Below are 24,217 nucleotides of genomic sequence, written 5' to 3'. Positions count from 1 at the left end.
CTAACAGACATACAGGCTCAGGTCACATGGAATGCTTGCACACTTTAACATATGAGAGCACAATGGTGCTGATGTGTCCTAGGTGATTTTTTTGCAATGTATTAGTGGCAGTTATCTGGCATACACATCGTTCATGCAGCGAGCATGCATCAAAGTTCTAACGGCATGCGCTAATGCAAGCAGCTGGATAAATCTCTGCTCGTGCTCCACTGTTTGCTGCTAATGCCTTTTAATGCGACTGTCATAAACGCGCTGCGCTGTTTGCAAGGCTTTTTTATAGCCACAACCATTGAAGCGGAGGCGCCATCGATCTCCGTGAATCTAATGGGTGGAATCGCTCTTTCTGTGCTTATCAGAAGAACAGTGGCTTCCCATGACCTCCTGTAAACAGCATAACCAAGTCAATACAATAAAGCATAAAAACCCATTTATATGATTTACGAGTTCACACTGAACTAGAGCCATTGTTTTCTGAAATATAGTTTGTGTTTATATTATTTAAGAGCACATATTTTGGCATGCTTGTCTATTGCATGCATTTGTTTTTGTGTGCTAGCTAAATTTACTGGTTGTTTTTGGGGTGAAGAGAGCATAATTTTTTGCACCATGCTATTCTGTCCAGTTCTCTTTAACGCTTATTTAAAGGAATTGACCACCCAGAAATGCATCTCTTAAATTCTCGTCCTCTATCTCTTTCTCCTGTAACCCCGTTTATGTTCCTCAGGTATCGCCTGCGTCGCACTGTCGTTTGTGGACTCAAAAGGATGCCCGTTGCTGCTTCTAGCTCAGGACGGCGGCACTCCGGTTCCCAGAGGAGACGCCTCCACCATCTCCCTCGAGCAGGCCCAGTTTGAGGCCTTGACGACTGTTGTCAAGGTGGACTCACCCAATCAGAGCTCAGGTGTGAGGCTATAGCAGAGATATTTGTTATTTTTACTTTGAAGCTAAATGCACATTAAGGCAGTAAACAATACGACTCCAGTAGTTAAATCTATATCTTCAGAAGTGATAGGTGTGGGTGTGACTTGTGACTTTAGATGTCAAAACCTTTTTATTTACTGCAGAAAAGATGGATAAATGTTTTGTACTTTTGAAACCAGGCATAGAAAAGAGTTTACTGTTTGAAATGCTAATATTTGGCGATACATATTGTTTATTCATAACAATAATTTCTGCTTTTCTGGCTGGCTGAGAAGATGTAGTTCCTGTTCTGTATCAAGTAGGTCAGATGATGAATGTGTGCGACCTCTGTTGACCCCTTTCCTCAGGTGCAGATGTGTGTGTGCGGTTTGATGTGTGGGAGCAGGGTAACATCAGCCCACTGCAGCTGACAGAAAGACTGAGGGCCGCCCTACGACACGCCCTCTGTGATGTCGTCATGGAGATGCGCGTGCTGCCCAACCCGTTGTGTTTGGACACCTTCTGCCTGCCTGTTGCCTCGCCACGGGATGTGAATACAGGTGAGGTGCTGATGCCTGTTAGGTCAATGAATCATATTTAATGTCACCTCAGTTAAAACTTACACTACAAAAAAACACATAATATTAACCCTTCTATAATATTGAAAATACCACCTCCCTTTGGCATTTTTGGCATTGACAGTCATTTTTGACCGAAAGGGTTAGATGTTTTTTTTTTTTATGATGATGATGATTATGATACTATTTCTTCTTCCCTGAATTAAGAACAATACAATTATGCATTTCTTTTGGGATTTTATGCTATTTTAATCTTATGTAAATTTCTAAATTTTACCATTCATTTGAAAAGACAAAGAAGCAAATTTATTTACTTATTTATTTTTATTCAGAACCTGCAATTCTATAAGTAATTAAAGCTGCAAGCAGTGATGAACGGGCCCTCGCACCCTGGTGCACGTTGGGGCTGCTGTGCTAGGGAAATGTCACTCCAATTTTCTTTAGCCTTTTTTAGTACTTAAATGTTGTTAAGAGTGTATCAAAGTGTAAAACATGTCATTTTCTGTTGCCAGTAGGTGGCGCTATGACTAAAACTGAATATTTGCACGTAGATGTATTCAGGCTGGGAGTATTATAAAACATGTAACGTTTAGAGCAGATTGGACATTTTATGTTTGAGTTACAATTTCCTGTTTCATGGCGAAACATCAAACTTTGTCAGGCCGCCATGGACACGGCGTTCAAAGAAAACTCACAATTTAGCATCGCAAAGGCTGTTAGATTAGTCTGACCAAATATGAAGTAGAACTGATGAAATATCTAGGAGAAGTTTGTTAAAGTACGAGGCCTGGAAATGGCAAAAACTGAGCAAAAATGTACGAAAAAAATCACAATGGCTGACTTCCGGTTTGGTTTAGGAATATGGGTCTAAAAGAGACTTTTACGTACGTGTTGACATGTTACATATGCCTACCGAATTTCTTACTTGTAGGTGAAACGTATCATGAGGGCTGCTTCGTTGACATTTTGTAGGTGCCGCTATCGAGCCATTTTACCACAATTAATTCTAAAACCAGTATCAGATGTACATTTTCCCCACTTTTGAGATTTGTGCAAAGTTTCATGAGTTTTCAAGCATATTTAGGCCTCAAAAATGTGACTTGTTTCATATCGAACCTTGTCAGGCCGCCACAGACACGCCCTTCAACGAAAACTCAAAAGCTTCACAATTTATCATCACCAAGACCTTTAGATTAAGACGGACTAAATATAATGTTGATCTGATTAAATCTCTGGGAGGAGTTTAAGTATTAGACCTGGAATTGGCTGTTGCCAGTAGGTGGCGCTATGACTAAAACTGAATATTGGAACGTAGATGTATTCAGGCCGGGACTATTATCAAACATGTGAAGTTTGGGGCAGATTGGACATGAGTTATAACAACATCCTGTTTCATGGCAAAACATCAAACTTTGTCAGATGTCAGTGAAAACTCAAAAGCTTTTTAATTTAGCATCTCCAATGCCGTTAGATTAGAATAACCAAATATGAAGTAGATCTGATGAAATCTCTAGGAGGAGTTCGTTAAAGTATGAGGCCTGGAAATGGCAAAAACTGAGCAAAAATTGAAGAGAAAAATCTAAATAGCTGGCTTCCTGTTGAGTTTAGGTCATGAGTCCAAGAGACTTTTTTGTTGGTATTGGCATGTTACCCAGGTGTACCAATTTTTGTGCGTGTAGGTGAAACGTAGCGTAAAGCACACATCATTGAATGAGGCGCTATCAAGCCATTTTGCCACACCTAATTCTGAAACACATATCAGATGTCAATTTTCACCACTTCTGATGCCTGTGCAAAGTTTCAAAATTTTTTGAGTATGTTTAGGCCCACAAAAATTTGATTTCATTTGGGAGAATTTTTTTTATATATATAATAAACGCCTAGAAGAAGAATAGGATCCTTGCACCATTGGTGCTCGGGGCCCTAAATATGAGAATGTGACATAAATTGGTGGCAGATTGCTGGCATCTGGTGAACAAAATATGAATAACGTGACTTGAAAAACATGTCATGCCAGTAACAGCCAGTTGATGTCTGTAGACACATACTGCAGGGCTCTTCAACTACATTCTTGTGGGGCCAGATTATCCAAATTATTTTTTTCCGTATTTACTTTAGCTAACGCTTTTATTGCAAGTAACATGTTACTTAAAAAAACACCTTAATACAGTGCTTTATTCATCTTAAAATAGTCACAGGGTATACTGTATATTGAATTATAATTTAAGGTCTGGCCATAAATTCCTTCATAAGAACTGGCTGAAACATTTAGACCCGTTAAAGCCCTCTTGTAATATCAACCCACATATAAAATCAATGGTCGTATAAAAATGTCATGTTAAATTAAGAATGCATTTATATGTCATTTTCTTTTTGGGAAAAAAAAGAGATAAAATATCTATTCTTCCATTTTCTCAAAGTATCATCCTGTTCAGTGAGGAAAAAAATGAGTTCTGCAAACATTGTGTATTAGCATACAATAGCCAGTGCTGGAGCCAGATTTTTGTGTAGGTAATCATTGGCAAAAGAACAAACTGAGTTGATGCTGTCAGTGATTGAGAGGGCTGACTCACAGCTGTATGGAACCAAATATAATCAGGATATTTGCAGGTTCAGTTTCACATTTATAATTCTTTTTCTAAGCCCTACAGTCCTTGAACAGATGAGACACAATCCTTTGACACTTCAAGAATGGTGAATAAAAAAACAAACTTTTCAGCGCATTTATTTTAAACGTTCAGTTTTCATAATCGATTGCTTTTGTTGCCTAATGTGCATATTGTTAAGTTGAGTCTTGTTTCCACAGGGGGCAATAGAGTTCAGGGGGTGAGGAAAGTGGGTGTTGGAAGAAGTGGAGAGGAAGTTACGTGTGTGTGTGTGTGTGTGTGTGTGTGTGTGTGTGTGTGTGTGTGTGTGTGTGTTGTGTGTGTGTGTGTGGATGGATTGTGCAAATAAAAGGTTCAGACGAAAAATATGGAATCATCATTTAGAGTTAACACACATGTGCTGACAACATTTCTGTCACAACTGCGGTGATAATTTTTTTTACATTTTGTAGATTTGACTGCACTTCACACAATTAAGCAATTTTAAATAAATACATTTGATTGGAAAATTGGCATCAAATGCTCACCTAAACAATGTGATCCATGTTTAGCAAAGCAGTTTAACACAACTATCACCAGAAAAGTTTAAACATGCACAACTGATGATGGATGAAAGCTGTTGCACTTGCCAGTGAGCGTTGTTAAACTCACCGCTGACTGCTGAGGCTCACGCCTAATGAATGCTGAGTTTTGCACAGAGAGCGCTCTAGTATTTCATATGGCGAGACAATTTGATAAAAAATCAGTTGGAGTGCAAGACAGATGATTGGCTGGCCGGATTTTGCCCACGGGCCGCCAGTTGACTAGCCCTGACCTGCTGTGTAGTCTGATGGCTTGCTGTAAACTAATGTAAAAAAAAGCTCTGTTATAGTCTCACCAGTTCATTTTTGTGTGTGTTTGTGTTTGGGTGGGTGTGTATGTTTTGCACCGAGGATGTTTTAGAGTCTATAATTTCCATCTTGTTTATTTTCTGCATTGTGGCTGATTTATTGATTATATTTAACTGATATATAAACAATTTGCTCTGTTTTTTTTGTCTTTACCATTCATTTGAAATGCTCGGTTAATCTTGAATGCAAATACCAAATGTTTCGCTTTTATATGACCATTTTTTTTTAATGATTTTTCATATGTTCAGATGGCAAATGGAGGAAAAGTCGCCAAGTCTTGCACTGCTCAGATAATGGATAATTGGAATATTTATTTGGGGCGAAAATGACAATACTAAAGGAGGGTTAAAGGAATAGTTGACCCAAAAATACAAAATAATCTAATTACAGTACTCTCACCGGCCTGATTTGAGGAGATGTAAAGCATGATGTCATATAGCACTCAAGTTATACTGACCATTTATGTTGTTTTTTTTGCCCCTTTTGGAGCTTTTTTTGTCTCAAACAAACAGATGAATGTTTTAAAAGTGCCAAAGTTTCACAATGTTTATACATTTTGAGGGAATTCACCTACAAATGGCTTACTTCTCTACATTTTAATAGGAGCAAGTAAGTTACTCAAAAATAGTAATCCACAACTAATTACTCAGGTTATTCTTCTTATTACTTTTTGGGGGGAAATAATCACATTACAAGTTACTTTCTAAAACAGCCTTCAATAGGAACTTTTTGTTTAATGCTCAACAAATATAAATTTATGTCTTTACTTCCTTTGTTCATTGTCATCATCCCTTCAGGTCTCAAATATTTGATGTATTTTTGAACATAATTCATGTTTTAAATGTGTTCTGCATAAATATTATTTTAAAAATAATATTACATTAATTTCATTTAAAGTTTAAAAACTGTAATCTGATAACAGTAATTTAAATTGAAATGTGTTACACTGCTTTTTGACTAAAAGCCAATTAGATTACTGTAACTAATTACTTTGTGATTAGATTGCACCCGACACTGGTTAGGCGAAAGAATTTTAACATCAAAGTATCTTATTTTGCTTCTCAGGCAAATTACTCTTGTATTAAGGATGTTTACAGTAGATATATTTAATGAAAAACAGGTCAAAGATACGACCATTTTGGAGTGCATTTTAAAAACAATATCTTGACATGTTCATGTTTTGTGTGTTTTTGTAGTACCCTTCAGTCTTCTGCAGTCAGACAGTAAAGAGGTAAAGGAGAGTCCTCGCCAGTCCAGTGGTGCCCACTCGGTCAAAAGCAGCCCTTCCCCCATCACCCTGATTTCCACCCCCAGTTCCACTCCAACCACTGGAACCAGCACGCCCGAATCCACCACACCCACTGGCAAAACCACCCGCCGCAGTTTCTGGGAGATGTTGGTGCGTGTCTCACACATACTCACTCAGCATGTGCTGTCTCCATTAACAGCAAATTACTCCCAATAATTACGACTGCCAACGCTTCCAAAAAAGTATTGATGGTCCGCATGAATCCCTTGTTCTGGGATCAGTCAAGCGTAAATGCTGCAGAAATGATTAGCCATTAGCTGAGCTAATCCCGTGCCAATTATCTGTGGTAACAGACAGGTGCGTTTGTGTTTGATAGAGTAAACCGGAAACCTCTGAGCTTGGCAGTCCGAAGACGACAGATGACATCATACCGGAGCGAGCAGAAGACAGCCGTATGGGCAGAAGGAGACACAAGACGGAGAATGTTAAACAGCAGTGGAACCATGAGAAAGCTATGGCAGTTGAGCAAGAGCAGGCCCAGAGGTACAAACACAATATATAGACATTGTGCATCTTTACGCTCATTTTGTCTTGTATTGATATTATGTTGCAATACTAGCCTAATGTGTCAAATTGTTTTTCTAATCTAAAATAGCCCATGCAAAAGAAACTTAATACCAATGGAACGTGAGAGTGAGAGAGAGTGAGAGAGAGTGAGAGCAACTTAAAGTTGATCAAAGGCCTCTTGTGGGTTTGTTTACATTAGATTTTATGAACATTCCGTTGACCCGTTTGAACATTTATTATTTTTATCATCTGTTGTTCGAAAATCACAAGTCCAATCAGTTAGATAAGACATAGCACACTTATTCAGAGAAGTCTGAAGGTCTGTATCAAGTTTGGTGGATGTAGCTTGAAAGGGGAGGAGTCAGTGTTAGAAATTTTTGTTCTCGGTTTAGGGATTTAAAAACAAATGCAAACCAAATTTGTAAAATAACAGTATGTTGGCTTTGTCAAGCCAACATAATTGATCAACTGAAACTTTTCATGGTTTACGGTATATACTATAAAGAACTTTAACCCTTAAATGTGCAAATGTGTGTTTCTCAAAACATTATTACAGTACATAACTGGGGTCTTTAGCGGCCCAGCACATACAGTATATCGATCAAAAATGGATCTACAAAAAAAATTACCAGATAGTGTAACATTTTCAAAGCATTTTCAAAATGATAAGAAAAAAAATAGAATTATTTGTTTTCCCCCCAAATATGAAAGATGGGGAGACGAAGGAATTCATTACTTCCACTTCCAATTTTGTATGACGCAACTACACATAAGCTACACACATGTATTTTCTCAGGCACGTATAGAGTCAAAACTGACACAATTTCAGTTCTACACCCAGACGACAACAGTACTTGGTGTAGTTTACTTCCATCAAAGGTCATTTAATTAAACAATTAGCAAAAAGCAATAAGGAGTCATATTTTTGTTACATTATTCAGAAGAGAATGGTTGAAGATTACTGAAGAGATGGGAGCATAATTAATAAAAAATGGATGGGATAAAGTGGGTAGAATGAGGTCCCCCTAGGTATGCATTTAAGGGTTTAATAGTTCACCCCCTTAAATGAAAATTCACTCTCGTTGTTCCAAACCTGTATGGCTTCTTTCTCATATGGGCTACAAAAGGAGATGTTCCTGGTCTGTATATTCAATACAATGACAGTGGGTAATGACTCACTTTAAAGTTTAAAAATGAACCTAAAATTGTCATAGAAGTAGTCCAAGCCACTTGTGCATCACATTCCAAGTATAAAGGCTTGTGATAGGTTTTGGTTAGAAACAACCCAAATTATAAGTCATTTTTCAGTGAAAATGTGGGCGCCCGTTGCATGTTCACAAGCGCAATGAGCGAAGCTCATTCAGTTGTTTGCTCATTCTTTCAAGAACCGTTTTATATGATATGACCCATTTAAGACTCCTAGAACTATGTTGAAGTTTTGTGTGTTTGTGCAGGAGATATGTAACCCAGCTGGAGGAAGGAGATTCAGGAACTCTTCACCCTGTTTACCAGAACACATACCTGCCCTGGGTCACCTTCATGAACAAACTGAGTGAGTCGCTAGGACCGCCTACTTCTGTCTCCATTCCCTCTTGTGTCTGGCTCGCTTGGAATATAGAATGAGACATAATTAAAGGAATAGTTGAACTAGTGAAAAGCCTTATCATTTACTAACCCTCATGCCATTGCATACAATGCTAGTGAATGGGGTCCAAAACATTGAAGCTCCAAAAACAACATATAGGCACCATAAAATAAATCCATAAGACTCCAGTGGTTTAATCAATGTCTTCTGAAGCGATCCAATTGATTTTGGGTGAGAAAAGTCCAAAATGTTACTCCTTTTTCACTGTATGTCTTGCCATAGCAGTCTCTACGCACAATCATGATTTCAAGCTCGACTACACTTCCTAGAGCTTGAACACGATGGCGCTAGGAAGTGTAGTCAAGCTTGAAATCATGATCGCCAAAAAGACTGCAGATGTCTAGATGTACAGTTTACGTTATTATTTACATATGTTCAGGTTACGTTAGATGTGCAGATGCCCAAGTTAAATTAGAAAACTCGTAATTCTATGAAAGCTCCGACTTGAACGTCATCACGTCATGTAAAGAGAACCAATAATAACAGTTAAAGGTACAGTAGTTTATTAACATGAACACATAGCGGTGAATTAATGTAGTGATTCAATATTTTGATGTCATTCTTGTGTGTTCTTGTTTAACACTGTGGGTGTTAAACAGCTCTGGCTAGAATCTATCATGTCCATTTAGTTATTTATTTGCCAAGTAGTCGTGTAATAAGCTGGAAAATGAGCTGTCAGATGGCAATTTTCAAAAGAGAATATAGCTATAAAGCACTATATATGATTATATATCTATGTTATATACCATATATGTTATTTGCACTCTTGGAATGCCGCTTGTATAATCAGATTAAAGGACCTGCAATAACTCTAGTCCTCTTACAGGTTGCCCGTCTATGCAACACTGCGTGGCTGAAATCAGCCATAATTTCCTGCTGCCCTCCATCCTCACAGAAATTGTCAATCTGGTTAGTTCACTGGCCAATGACACCACAGTCAAAGTGTTTGAAAGAATCAGGTGAGAAAATCACAATACTGCAGTCATCAAAACTGGGCAGATGTGTGTGATATGATCAGATTAGCGGGTTCCGTGTTGGTAAATGTTTCATAGCTGTGTAATGTTCTATGAGATGCTGTAACTTATGATCTGTTTCCTGTGTGTGCTGCCAGCTGTCCTCAGGGAGACATCTACACCCCTCTGTCAATCATCCAACACATCAGCCAACCACCTGCCACCACTAGGAGTTTCATTCTCATTGGTCGCAACTTCAGCCAATGGCATTGCAGTACAGAACAAGGTACCTTTTCGTGTTTGATCAGCAATTTATTTTAATACCATCTTTTACTACACACTGTTACAGTCTTGAAATAGAGGAATGTTTCCAAGAAGACTTCATACAGTAAATGCATGCATTATAGATAATACACATTGAAGTCAGTTAGATCTTTTTATACATGGGTGGATTATAAGTACATTTATAATACATTATGATACTTAACTTATTTTGCTTACTCTTTTAAAGAGTAAAAGTATAATGCATAAAATTGGGTTTATAATCCATTATGGGTGATACCCTCTAAGGGGCTGTTCACACCAAAATGTCCTTGCGTTAACAAAAGCTAGACGCAGTGCTGCAAATAGAACATAGTGCAGATTTTAACAGTTAAAGTTCTTTTTAACTTGACACATCATCGAAAAACTGCAGGATGCTGGAAAACAATGAGGCGCAGCGACCAGACGTCCATCTAGCGCATGTATTTTGCCTTAAAATGTGACCCAGAAATTCATTTGTGAGAAATTAGTAAAAGTACAAATAGAACACCTAAAATTGGGCGTTGAAGATAATCCCTAATGCGTTATACCCTCTAAGGGGTCGTTCACACTGAATGCGTTGTTGTGCTAAAAAAGGCTTCATGCAGCACCCTGAATAGAACAGAGACGCCTCTTTTTCTCTCCAATTTGGAATGCCCAATTCCCAATGTGCTCTAAGTCCTCATGGTGGTGTAGTGACTCACTCCAATCCGGGTGGCGGAGGACAAATCTCAGTTGCGTCTGAGACAGTCAATTTGTGGCTTGTTGAGCATGACACCGCGGAGACCTAGTGCGTGTGGAGGCTTCATTCTATTTTCTGCGGCATGCACGCACTACTCACCACGCACCCCACCGAGAGCAAAAAACACTTTATAGCAACCACGAGCAGGTTACCCCATGTGACTCTATCCTCCCTAGCAACTGGGCCAGAAACGTGGTAGTCAGCGTCTTTACATGCTACCCAGGCCTCCACCAAGATGCGTTTTTAACAGTTGAACTTCTCTTAACTTTTAAAAATCGTGGAGCTCCTGCGCGAGATGCGGTGTAATGGTAAAATACATTTGTTTAGCGCATGTTTATATAGACAATTGAAAAAAGTGTGGACTGGAATAAAAAAACTCACCCTGGCTAATTTCCTTGCCTCTTTATTTTTCTGACTATTTTCCACCGATTTTTCATGGTACAAAAGCGTTTTGCTTTTGTAAGTGAAGTTAAATGTGTCCAGTGTTTCAGTACATCTTGACCTTCACATAAGCCACGTGTGCTTCTCCTCAAAGACATTTTAATGTAAGCTAATCCTGAAGTGAGAAGCTTTTCATTGCGGGTATGCGAGATGGGGAATGGCGGCTGTTTTTGCCAGTGTGCGAGATAAAATGCGCTTTAGTCGTGGACTAGGACCTCGCCAGAACCGGGGAAGTTTAAACCTCCATGGGCAACAAAGCGCTGTTATCAATGGGATTGCGGCAGTCTGTGCACTTATGGCATCAAGTAAAGGGGTTGCTGATGCGTTGTGCTAATAATTTTACTGGACATTGTGTCTGAAAATGTTTGAATTTGTTGGACATTAGGACATTTTAACGGTCAAAAACTGGTAAGTATCGACTAACAGAAACCCTGGTGTGAACAGCTCCTTGAGGTGTGAGGTGTCACCTAATGTAATACAACAACTACAAACAAGATATGTTATAAGCCATTGCTTTAAGAATGCTTTTATGATCATTTTTAACAGTATATTCTTTGGATATTGGAGTGAAATGTGGCATAGATATTTCTAAGTGAGATTTGCATATTCAGGCTTCATAGAGAATGTAAATGGTAAATGTTGCCGAAATTTTCAGTATTCGATTATTTTAAATTGCTTAAGGTTATAGGTGAGGTTTTAACTGACTCTAAGCAATGTAAGATCATTACTGAATTCTGTGGTCAACAGTTCATCTTGCTATAAACCATTCTCTCTGTGCTACCTTTAAAAGCATAAAAGAACAAAGAATTGTTAAAGGGGAAGTGTGTCATTTTTTCCATGTCAAAAATACACAAAAATGTAAATATATGTCACTAACTCTCATATCTAGGATTGTGTAAAAATATAGATTTTCCAATGCATCGCAATCTACATTTGAACAATCTCGATAAATATTCTTCAATCTCAAGATCAAACTTTATTTCTGTATGCTCAGCCCTCTACACACTGAGAGGAAAATCACTCGCATTTGCATTTGGCTAATCACTAATCAGACATTTTAGTCTTACAATCAAGATCCTTTCACTGCGTGTTAAGAGTAAACGTTTGGTTTGACTCCTTCCGTGTCCAAAGACGAGATCCACGCAACCCATTTGTCATTGAATAATATCTCTTTTTTCTATGTAGTCAGTTGTTTACGCTACAACAAAAAAAATAAACATTTGATTGTAATCATGCATTGCATATGGTGGGGTGTGGTAAAGAAACCTTTTAAGTCTACTCTCATTAATATGCGCTCATTTACAGGTGCTCTTTACAGAAATGCTGGTTTTCTTAAAGAGACCGTACAGGCCTTTAGCATGTGTTCAACAAATCAATGTAAATACTTGCATAAGAATACAATGTAAATAGTAAACATTATGCATGTAAACAATAAACATGTAACAAAGTATAATATATGCAATATGTTATCATATTTGTTTATGTAATACATGGATCCATCTATGTCTGTCTGTTTGTCTGTCTGCCTGTCAGTCTCTCTGTATGTTCTGTCTGTCTCTGTTTCTTCAATCTGTCTGTCTCTCTGTTTCTTCAATATGTCTGTCTGTCTCTCAGTTTCTTCAATCTGTCTGTCTGTCTCTCAGTTTCTTCAATCTGTCTGTCTGTCTCTCAGTTTCTTCTATCTGTCTGTCTCTCTGTCTGTCTGTCTTTGTATACAGTATATTGTTGTCTGTTTTAGCTGACAAATAGTGGTTCTTGGTCTACCAATCACTGTGGGTGATTTAAAAGAGCGTATTAATAAAACGTGACGTCATCCATAGCAACAAGGTCAACTCTGCCGTACTCTTATGTTAAGATTTCCTTACTAAAACTTGCTCTTTAACAGTTATGTGAATAGGTTTTAAGCAAAAACTCCCAGCTAGGAACACTTTGGAGAACTACTAGTGGTAAGATGAAAATCTTTGTGAATACAGGCCAAGAATCAAAATGAATTGGGAAATCTGTATCAATACCCAGACCCACTCATTCCAAACATGTATTTTTTCATGGAACCCAAAGGGGGAATTTCGACAGTTCATAGTGACCATCTCTGTCAAGCTCCAAAAATGACTAAAAAAAGCACCTATATGTAATTCAACAATTTCTTTTAACATCCAAAATGTCCTTTTGACTTACAGTCCAAAGCAATGAATCTATATTATTTATTAGGGCCCGAGCACCGTGTGCGAGGACCCTATTGAATCTGCTCTGTTTATTATTATTATGTATTCTGAATCACATTTTTGAGGGCCTAAACATACTCAAACTCACAAAACTTTGGACACGTGCCAGAATTGGGGAAAATTGACATCTGATATGGGTTTTAGAATGAGGTGTGGCAAAATGGCTTGATAGTGCCACCTACAAAATTTCAACATTGTTCGCCTCGCGCTACTTTTTTATTTTTTTGACATGTTTTGAAAAGTCGTATTTGTTGTTCTAGTCAAACACAACAAAACCACATAAGCTTACACATAATCAGGGGAATAATGCACACGCAACTAAAATATTAAGTTCCATCACACCCCTAGTAAAAGCATTAAGTTACGTTAGTGGCACAAAAATGACACTTCACTTTTTAAAGCTATTCATTATTATTGGTCATACGATATATCGCTGAGGCCGATAAATCCGCCAATATTCTGAATTTTCTGTTTGGCTGATTTGTTTCTTGAGGGCGCTGAGTATCCCCTGCTTGCATGTGAAGTGACTGAGACATGTAAATGACCAATCACGGTTAGTTTTGTTGTTTCGTGCCATCGTGTTACTACAATAATAGACTGGTGTGCAACACAGACTCATTTAAATGGTCCGCATATCTGAGCCGCGTTTGAGCTCATAATGTTAAAGTGCTCACCTGTTTCATTCTCCCTCTCTGTCCTCAACAGTTCCCTGAAACTTTTAACTGTCTTGTCTAATGATAAAAAGGCAAAAGTCAATAAAACGAATATCATATACCATCTGCAAATATGTGCATATCCCGATTAAACGGATGTAATAAACCAACCTCACAAAACTTGAGCAGATCCAGCATCCTGTGAGTGCTCATTTATTTACCTCTAAAGCACATTTTCTATCAGCTTCTCCTCTGTCCATGTAACTTTTAACATTCTTTTCTAATTATAAAAGGCAAATAGCAATACAACTATTATATACCATGTGCAAATATGCTTATATCTAGTTTAAAAATATGTAATTCACGAACCTCAATGAAAATCCAGCCATTTCTTCCAATCGAGCGCTCATCTGATATGTTCCTCTGAAGTGCATATTGAGTCAGCCAGAATCAAAACTTCAGGATCAAAAACTCCTTTGATTCACAAATCATGCTGGTCAGTCCATGACAATCCAAGCAGGCGATCCAGGCCGTTTAAACTGTCAGGAGATTAAGTTTCATGCTAGATCTGCACAAATGTAAGCGATTCACGTGTGCTATGAGTAAATACCTTCACTATGCACTGTATTTACAATTTATTTGATTCTGTGTTTTCGGAGAAAATGCGTTTGTTATTCACTGTTCAAGCTGAATGCATTCTTGCATATAAAAACATGACATTCCCGTCTGAGACCGCAGAAAGAACAGGTGGATGCAGCATACGTCTAGCGCATATTTACATATAACAACAATGGAAAAGAGCGCAGACGGACACGTGTGAATGGCCCTTTACAGGTTTCTCACAGTTAGATTATATATGACATAGGTTTTCCTCTCTTTGAATCCCTTCACTGCTTCCTCATAACTAATGTTTTATTATTTTTCATGTGTCTGATTTTGCTGATCTCTTTTCAACTCTGAAAAATTATCATAGATTTCTTGCTATTCTGTTATCAGCGCATAGATGCTTTTGCCTGTGTTATCTCTTGCAAAGCTCTGTGCATATATGTGTGTTTGCTTGCTTGCGTGTGTGTGTGTGTGTGTGTGTGTGTGTGTGTGTGTGTGTGTGTGTGTGTGTGTGTGAATGCAGCATTAACATAGAGTTTTGTCCTCTTGCAAAGCTTTCTCTGCTCATCTCTGTTTGCCCACAGAAGACAGTTCAGATGAAGACAACAGTCCAGTTCTAAATATTTGCACACGTAAGTTTGGCCCCCTACAGGGGCCCCGAGTGGAATGGGGAGTTGAGGCCCTTCTTCTCCATTCACTCCCTTTACTCTATTTCAGATCATTGTTATTCCTGCATTGACAATATCAAAATGCAAGCTTATTGATTTTAATCATTTATTTTTTAAGTTCCACCTAGGCTAGATGACTGGATGTGATGTGACATAAATATTTGACAGTTTAGACATACTTGATGTTAATTTCAACCAATACTAATGCATTTTTAACATTAAAACTTGTATATGCTAACATTTATTAAAACTAACATGAACAAATAATGAATAATTGTATATTTATAATAAATGAATTGTTAGTTCATGAAACATGAACTGACATTGCAATTAATCACACATTAAAATATTTGCTGAGAAAGGCCCTCAAATAATACTAATTCAATATATATATTGATTTAATAATTATACATTTAAATAATTATGAATATAATAATTCAGATCATTAAAATGCATTAAATTACTGTGACCGATGAGTCAGATTTATTTCCATATTGCTAAACATAAGCCTGTTATACAGTCCACAGCAATACATTTTGTAGCTGAATTCGTCCATCAGTCTGAGGTAGACTTATTATAATGGCTTTTCTAAGGACGCGCACTGTACACGTTTCAGAAGGACACTTTTCGAGCATCTCACTTTGTTTGCGTCAAGTCATAAACAGTATTTTTAGGTTGCTGTTCGAGTTAAATGTAGTTTGAAACACGTCTTGAGATACGAGCTCCGTCCAGCTGTGTTTGAATGCATGAACGCATTCTCATCTTGTGCTGTCACTGTTTGTTGCCTATACAGCTGGAGTTGCACTTACTGCCCCCTGCTGAAAGCAGATTGAATTGCTCCGATGGTAGGAATATTTCTAATTACAGTCTTAGTGACTTAATTAACGCGTTAAATTGACAGCCTTATTTTTAGGTGAAGTCAACCTGCTAATAGCTTTCTTATATTTACGTACATCTGTATATTAAACTGGGAGATAAGAAATTGCGTATTTTAACATCGAAGAAATTGCATACTTCAGCTTTAATTGTGTGAAACGTTCTCAAAACCACTTTTCACCTGTAGCGTGCTTCGAATAGGACAGATTCAAGAGTGTCACTATAAATTGCCTTTTCCCTTTAGAATCTGTCTGTGAAATCTCTGTTTATTTCACTTCAAATAACTATCTTATTGTCTTTTCTTAAAGCTCATAAGGGTCTGCAGCGATTCGAGGCTTTGGAGCACAGTGATTGGCTGAGACCAGGACAGATCGTAAGGGGTGTGGCTCCACGTCAGCGCTTCGTGTACATACACATAGTGAACAAGAAGGTTAGTTGTGAGCAAAATGTCTACATCTGTGAATTTGGTTTAGTGTTCTTTGTATTTACTTTAATTGTCCCTCTCTCTCTGTATTTACAGGTGACTCTGTACACGTATAACTGGTCAGTGGAACTGGGCAGCTCTTTGAATCAAGGTCTGGTCAGACTGGTACACTGGCAGAACGCTCGTGCTCATGTGGTTAACTGCCTCCTGAGTCAAAAGATGGGCCTGTTTCATCATTACTGCTTCTCTGATACACCTGCACATGACGAGCTGAAACAGGTTGGTACACACACGCACACACACACACACACACACACACACACACACACACACACACACACACACACACTAGCTGTGCTCAGAACACAAACACACACACACACACACACACACACACTAGCTGTGCTAAGAACACAAACATAAACACACACACATTAGCTGTGCTCAGAACACACACACATACACACACACACACACACACTAGCTGTGCTCAGAACACAAACACACACACACACTAGCTGTGCTCAGAACACAAACGCACGCGCGCACACACACACTAGCTGTGCGCAGAACACAAACACACACACTAGCTGTGATCAGAACACAAACACACACTAGATGTGATCAGAACACAAACATAAACACACACACATTAGCTGTGCTCAGAACACACACACACTAGCTGTGCACAGAACACAAACACACACACTAGCTGTGCGCAGAACACAAACACACACTAGCTGTGATCAGAACATAAACACACACACATACACACACACACACACACACACACTAGCTGTGCTCAGAACACAAACGCGCGCGCACACACACACACTAGCTGTGATCAGAACACAAACACACACTAGCTGTGATCAGAACACAAACATAAACACACACACATTAGCTGTGCTCAGAACACACACACACTAGTTGTGCACAGAACACAAACACACACACTAGCTGTGCGCAGAACACAAACACACACTAGCTGTGATCAGAACACAAACACACACTAGCTGTGATCAGAAAACAAACACACACTAGCTGTGCTCAGAACACAAACATAAACACACACACATTAGCTGTGCTCAGAACACACACACATACACACACACACACACACACACACACACACACACACTAGCTGTGCTCAGAACACAAACACGCACGTGCGCACACACACACTAGCTGTGCGCAGAACACAAACACACACTAGCTGTGATCAGAAAACAAACACACACTAGCTGTGATCAGAAAACAAACACACACTAGCTGTGCTCAGAACACAAACACACACTAGATGTGATCAGGACACACACACACACACACACGCTAGCTGTGCTCCGAACACAAGCACACACAAACACACACGCACACACACACACACACACACACACACACACACACACACACACACACACACTAGCTGTGCTCCGAACACAAACACACACACACTATCTGTGCTCCGAACACAAACAAACAAACACACACACACACACTAGCTGTGCTCAGAACACAAACAAACACAAACAAACAAACACACACACACACACACACACTAGCTGTGCTCAGAACACAAACACACACTAGATGTGATCAGGACACACGCACACACACGCTAGCTGTGCTCCGAACACAAACGCACACACACACACACACACACACACACACACACACACTAGCTGTGCTCCGAACACAAACACACACACACTGTCTGTGCTCCGAACACAAACACACGCACGCACACACACACACACTAGCTGTGCTCAGAACACAAACACAAACAAACAAACACACTAGCTGTGCTCAGAACACAAACAAACAAACACACACACACACTAGCTGTGCTGAGAACACAAACAAACACAAACAAACAAACACACACACACACACTAGCTGTGCTCAGAACACAAACACACACACACACACACACACACACACACACACACACACACACACACACACACACACACACACACACACACACACACTAGCTGTGCTCCGAACACAAACACACACTATGTTAAAACTGTTTAAGCACGTCAGTGTCTGGCGGTCACACTCAAAGACGGACAGCTCTCATGGCCATGGGATACCAAACTAATCACTCCAACACACCTGTTATACAAACAATCCTGATCACTGCTCCTGATGATGCTTCCTACCTGGAGTTGTGCTCATTAAATCAGGCTTTTTAAAAATGATCGAATCACACTGTGTTTTACTAGTTTGCAGTTAATGCACCAGAACACGTTTGCTCGTTATGTAGGTAAAGAGATGAAACCATACGTCAGGTTTATTGATTCTGTTGTCAGCTGTTTGTCAAGATTTCTTTCCAAATGTCAGGATGTATTTTTGGAAAGTAGACCGTTGTTGATGTTGTTATCAAGAGCTTTTGTGTTGAAGAGCGGAGCCTATTATGAGACACTAACCTATTAGTGTTAAAATTTTAACCCTCCTATTATCTTAGGGTCATTTTTGACCCAGGACAGGTAAAGACTATGTTATACAGCATAGTTTTTGGTACTGTAACCCAACATTGTGACCTTTTTTAAGACCATCAAAACAAATATTTATTAACATTTATTTTTGTATGTAGTTGTTTAACAGAAATAACAATTAAAACCTTCCATTATCTTAACCGGTCAATTTTGACCTGTATGTGAAGAACCAGTTGTGACCTTTTTCCTTCTGACTTTCTGGGTTTTATAAAGCTTTAAATACTTTTTTGTACATCTAGAAATAAAATTTGACATAAATAATTAAAATTTTCTTAACTTTAGCCCCAAGCTCCATTCTGTTCTTTAGCTCCCCCGCCTGCGACACTAGGTACTGCAGCTTTCCCTCCAACTGCATACTTAAAAAAAATTAAAATAAATCATTATTAGGAAGGAATGGATATGTTGCAGTGGACGTGCAAAGTTGGCCCATTTTGACTGCTGAAAAACGCAATAGAGATGTATTTGTGATATTGGCATCTACTAAAATTGTTAGTCTTAAATGTACACTGTTGATTTTCTACCAACAGGGTAAATCAGAATTCATTGCATTATAGTTAAAATATTATAAAATGCCAAAAGTGATTGTAAATAAATCCTCACACACATCCTTAGCCAATGTTTTAAATAAAAAAATATATATATATTTAATTTAAGAAAAAAATTATTACTCCGTTAATATTCAGAATATAAGCCTAGCATTTCCCCCCTATCATTATACACTTTTGGACCACAGTAAAACAGTTTTCCATTAAAGGGGGTCATAAAATGGAGAATTAAATTTTTCTTTATATTTAAACATATAAGAGGTAACTACAATAATAACATACTATAAATTTCAGAGCTCAAAACTTCCTCACCAGTCTAAAAAGAACATTTATAGTTGCCAGCCTGCTGAATCATCTCATTTTAAAATCTGTCTGTGACATCACAACACATTGCTCATTTGTATTCACACATCCCACAACATGCAGAATTGCACCAATTCAAGTCAAGAGAGCAAGCTTGTGTGGCTTACTATTCCTAACAGAACACCTAAGGGGACCCATCTGGACTATTTTGAATGATTTTGCTTCTAAACATGAACTACACAGACTCTTTGACCACTGTCATGTATCTTGCGGCTTTTAAAAGACATGGTTTTAAGTTACAACTTTAAGTTACAAGGGAGAAGCAAGTTTCTTTCATTTTGCTGCTGGCTCTTGTTGTTTTGAGCACAAACGCGTTCTTTCACCCATCTGCTATTTTTAAATGTTGGTGTATGTAAACATAGACTAGATGGACATCTTTGACCATTTCAGTGTGCTTTCAGCAATGTGTACCTTCAGTATACAGTGCATTCAGAAAGTATTCAGACCCAGCTTTATGCTAAAATGCTTTGTTTATTTTTTTCACATCAATCTACACTCCATACCCCATAATGACAAAGCATAAACCATATTTTTATAACTATTTAAATGTATTAAAAAGAAAAAAATGAAACATCACATCGACATAAGTATTTAGAATCTTTGCTATGCCACTTGAAAAACACTTGAGTCCATCTGTGGCAAATTCAGTTGATTGGACATGATTTGGAAAGGCACAAGACCTTCAATGCAGCCAAACTTTTTGGTAGACTTCCTCAGATCAGTGCCTCAGTACAATCCTGTCTCTGAGCTCTGCAAGCAGTTCCTTTGACCTCATGGCTATACAGACATTATACAAGGTCTCACAGCTGAAAATGCAAATCAGAACAAAAACCAAGCCATGAGGCACAGATCTGAGGAAGTCTACCAAAAAGGCTGCATTGTAGGTTCCCAAGAGCACAGTGGCATCCATAATTCTTAAATGGAAGAAGTTTGGAACAAGCAGGACCCTTCCTAGAGCTGGTCACCCGGCCAAACGGAGCAATCGGGGGAGAAGGGCCTTGATGAGAGAGGTGACCAAGATCCAGATAGTCACTCTGGTTGAGCTCCAGAGATCATGTGTGGAGATGAGAGAAGCTTGCAGAAGGACGACCATCACTGCAACTCTTCACAGATCTGGACTTTATGACAGAATGTCCAGACGGAAGCCTCTCCTCAGTGCAAGACACATCCTAAAGGACTCTCAGACTGTAATAAACAAGATACTCTGATCTGATCTGATGAAATGAAGATTGAACTGTTTGGCCTCAGTTCCAAGCATCATGTCTGGAGGAAACCAGGCACCTCTGATCACCTGTGCAATATAATCCGAACAGTGAAGGGGGGTTTTTCAGCAGCAGGAACTGGTCAGGGTTGAAGGAAAGCGGTACGTAGCAAAATACAGAGATATCCTTAATGAAAACCTGCTCCAGAGCTCTCAGGACCTCAGACTGGGCTACAGGTTCACCTTCCAAAAGGACAACGACCATAAGCACACAGCCAAGATAACACAAGAGTGGCTTCGGGACAACTCTGTGAATGTCCTCGAGTGGCCCAGCCAGAGCCCGGATTGAATCCAATCGAACATCTCTGGAGAGACTTGAAAATGGCTGTCCACCAACGGTCCCCATCCAACTTGATGGAGCTTGAGAGGATCTGCAGAGAAGAATGCCAGAAAATCCCCAAATCCAGGTGTGCTAAGCCTGTCGCATCAAACCCAATTACAGACTTGAGTCTGTAATCGCTGCCAAAGGTGCTTCAACTGAGTACTGAGTTAAGGGTCTGAATACTTATGTCAGTGTGATATTTCAGTTTCAATACATTTGCAAAGATATCACAAATATTGATGTGAAAATAATAAATTAAAGCATTTTTGCATAAAGCTGCAACAAAACAATATGTGAAAAAAGTAAGGGGTCTGAATACTTTCTTAATGCTTCTGTATGTTTGTGTCATTTCACTGTGCTTTGGACTGATGTGTTCGGATTTTTTTCGGCTTATGTCAGTGTGGCTTGCTTGTGAACAGTCATAATAGGATTCAAGCTTTGCAAAGGGACTGTTATTGAATATTGGAGCTGTTAAAAACAGTTGGACCGGATCAAAAACGTAAGTAAACGGTTTCATTCATGAATATTTCAAATGTCATGGCTGTTTGATAGTTTAACAGTTGTGCTTAATATGAACAGTTTAATATATTCAGATGCAATGTGTTGGATGTGCATTATGTGTAAACCCTGTGATTTAGTTTTATAATGTTGAGGGGTTTATGTGAATTATATGAATAATGTTTATTCTCTGAGTTTGCTGAATTCGAGGGGCTTCGTGATGTTAGCCAACAGTGGCCGTTTATATTGAATTTTAAGGAGGTGCTTAGGCCAAAACCAAGCGTTTCAGACAGAGGGCCAAAAACAGGGTGGAAAATGATCATATATCATTTCTAAATTGTTACTGTTTTGGTGCAAATAAAAACTTTTATAACATTATCATTGGACCTCAGGGAAGATAATAAAATGATAACAAATTGCTTTAAGTGACATTTTACACTAATCAACCAATTACACTTTTTTATTCCTACAATGGAAAACAGTCAATGAAGTATGGAAATCAGAATACAATGCCTTTTTATTTTATTACATTTTTACTATAGGATTGCATTTTTAAAGTCCAATTTTTGTTTAATTATTGAAAGAAAGCAAAAAAGAATAAACTTTTCTTTAGAAACTCTTCAGTGTATTATTATTTATTTCCTCGTGGTGGTGCGGTTACTGGCCACCAGGGCTGGACTGGTAATCTGGCTTTCCGGGCATTTTCCCAGTTGGCCGACACACTTTGGGGCTGATCAGGTGTGGACTTTGCCATCGGGTGAACTGAGTGGGCCGCTGGTTCGGCCATGAAACGTTCAGAATGGGCCGCGATACGCTCAAATGAGCCGCCACATTATGCAGAACAGACCACAAAACGGCGCCACGATATGCCGAAATGGACAGCGAACACCCACAATTAAACAACCCCAAAATTATTACAAAAAAAAAATTGCTTTAGTGACATTTTACACTAATCAAGAATTTTAAATGGTTTTCAATACCATGGGAGTCAAAGAGCAAAGAGCACAACAATTATATTGTGCTAATTTAGTATTTAAAAATGCAATCATAAAGTTATAAAAAAAAAATTTTTTAAATATTGAAAGAAGGCAAACAAGGATAACTCTTCAGTCAATTGTTATTTTAAGCAATAAAGCTTATTCCATGAGGATTTTTTAATCAATATCAAAGTTTTAGGTTATAATATATATGAAATGTATGTGAAAATGTAAATCAGTTTTTTTACTTATTCTAACTTGTATAGTTATTTCCATTACTGTTAATTCTCACAAGGTCATTTTTTTTAAAATAAAAAGTACAAATATTCCATGTAGTCTCTCAAATAATATGATGTAATAAAAGCTGTATGCGTAATAATTATGAAATAAAAAAATAGCAAAAATTTGTTAAAATTGTTTTAAGAGAATTTTAGATAGTATGTCAACTTCCCAAATGAATGACATATTTCATTCAATAGCAATAACTGTCTGTTTACGGGTCAGATAGATGGTGTAAAATGGTCATTTTAAACTAAATTATATATGTATTGACTGGCAAGCTTTGAAAAGCTACAAAACATGCAAAAATGCCTCTTTAAACTGATGTTTTATGATCGAAATTGTTTGTGTAGAAGATATAAAGGCTGTTCTTTATTCAGAAATGATTTAGACATGCTGAGTTTAACCAAAGACCCTGTGTTCATGACAATCAGTCAGTAGGGTTCAAGCTTGTGTTGTTGCTTTTATCAGAGGTGGAGAATATCTGGAGTCTTGTCTGTCAGATGTTTTGAGGCCTCTGGATGTTGCTTGCTTTGGCAGGTTGGTAGTTTGCGGTAGCAGACCGACTCATCTGAAGCCCTTGATAGTAAGCGAGAGTCTGCAGCCTACACTGTATGATCACTTTGTTCTGCATTCTATCCGTGTCCTTTATGAAAACACAGAGAGAGTGAGATGACAGGGAGATCTTCATTGTTCACTTTTCTTTTGATCTGTTTAAGATCAGTCACCTCATGTCAGCTCTTATGCTTGTTTGGACTCCACAAGAGAAATGGAGAAGTGTTTGTGTGATTTGATTTATGTTCATCTTCTTCATGTGAGCTGAATATATTGAGTGCCAGATTTGTTTACTGTTTGGCTGTCACTGTGAAAACATGCCTGGGTCATATTTCACTCCAATAATAATAAATAAACACATATTTGTCATATCAGCACTGGAACACTTCACTGTTTGTGTCCCATCCCTTTGACATTGAAGATTTCCACCAGCAGGTGACAACAGCACGGTGGCTCAGTGGTTAGCACTGTCGCCTCACAGCAAGAAGGTCCCGGGTTCAGTGGGCCTGCGTTTCTGATTTCCTCCGGGTGCTCCGGTTTCCTCCACAAGTCCAAAAGCATGCAGGTTAAGTGAATTGGAGACTCTAAATTGCCCC

The 24,217-nt window shown here is 38.5% G+C and overlaps 1 protein-coding gene across 1 annotated transcript in view; it reads left to right on the top strand.

The window, feature by feature from the left end:
- The window catches only part of szt2 (SZT2 subunit of KICSTOR complex), a 120,721-nt gene that overhangs the window by 59,506 nt on the left and 36,998 nt on the right, over positions 1–24,217 (top strand). The window contains exons 50-59 of the mRNA XM_052130392.1: positions 725–901; positions 1,269–1,460; positions 6,171–6,373; positions 6,600–6,766; positions 8,245–8,342; positions 9,262–9,394; positions 9,547–9,674; positions 14,937–14,984; positions 16,205–16,326; positions 16,417–16,599. Of these exons, the coding sequence (XP_051986352.1) occupies positions 725–901; positions 1,269–1,460; positions 6,171–6,373; positions 6,600–6,766; positions 8,245–8,342; positions 9,262–9,394; positions 9,547–9,674; positions 14,937–14,984; positions 16,205–16,326; positions 16,417–16,599 (1,451 nt within the window). The remainder of the gene's footprint in view (positions 1–724; positions 902–1,268; positions 1,461–6,170; positions 6,374–6,599; positions 6,767–8,244; positions 8,343–9,261; positions 9,395–9,546; positions 9,675–14,936; positions 14,985–16,204; positions 16,327–16,416; positions 16,600–24,217) is intronic.

The sequence above is a fragment of the Xyrauchen texanus genome, chromosome 7 (genome assembly GCF_025860055.1).
Source record: "Xyrauchen texanus isolate HMW12.3.18 chromosome 7, RBS_HiC_50CHRs, whole genome shotgun sequence".
Lineage (NCBI taxonomy): Eukaryota > Metazoa > Chordata > Actinopteri > Cypriniformes > Catostomidae > Xyrauchen > Xyrauchen texanus.
Note: the sequence above shows the minus strand (reverse complement) of the source record. Positions and strands in the feature narration are given on the sequence as shown.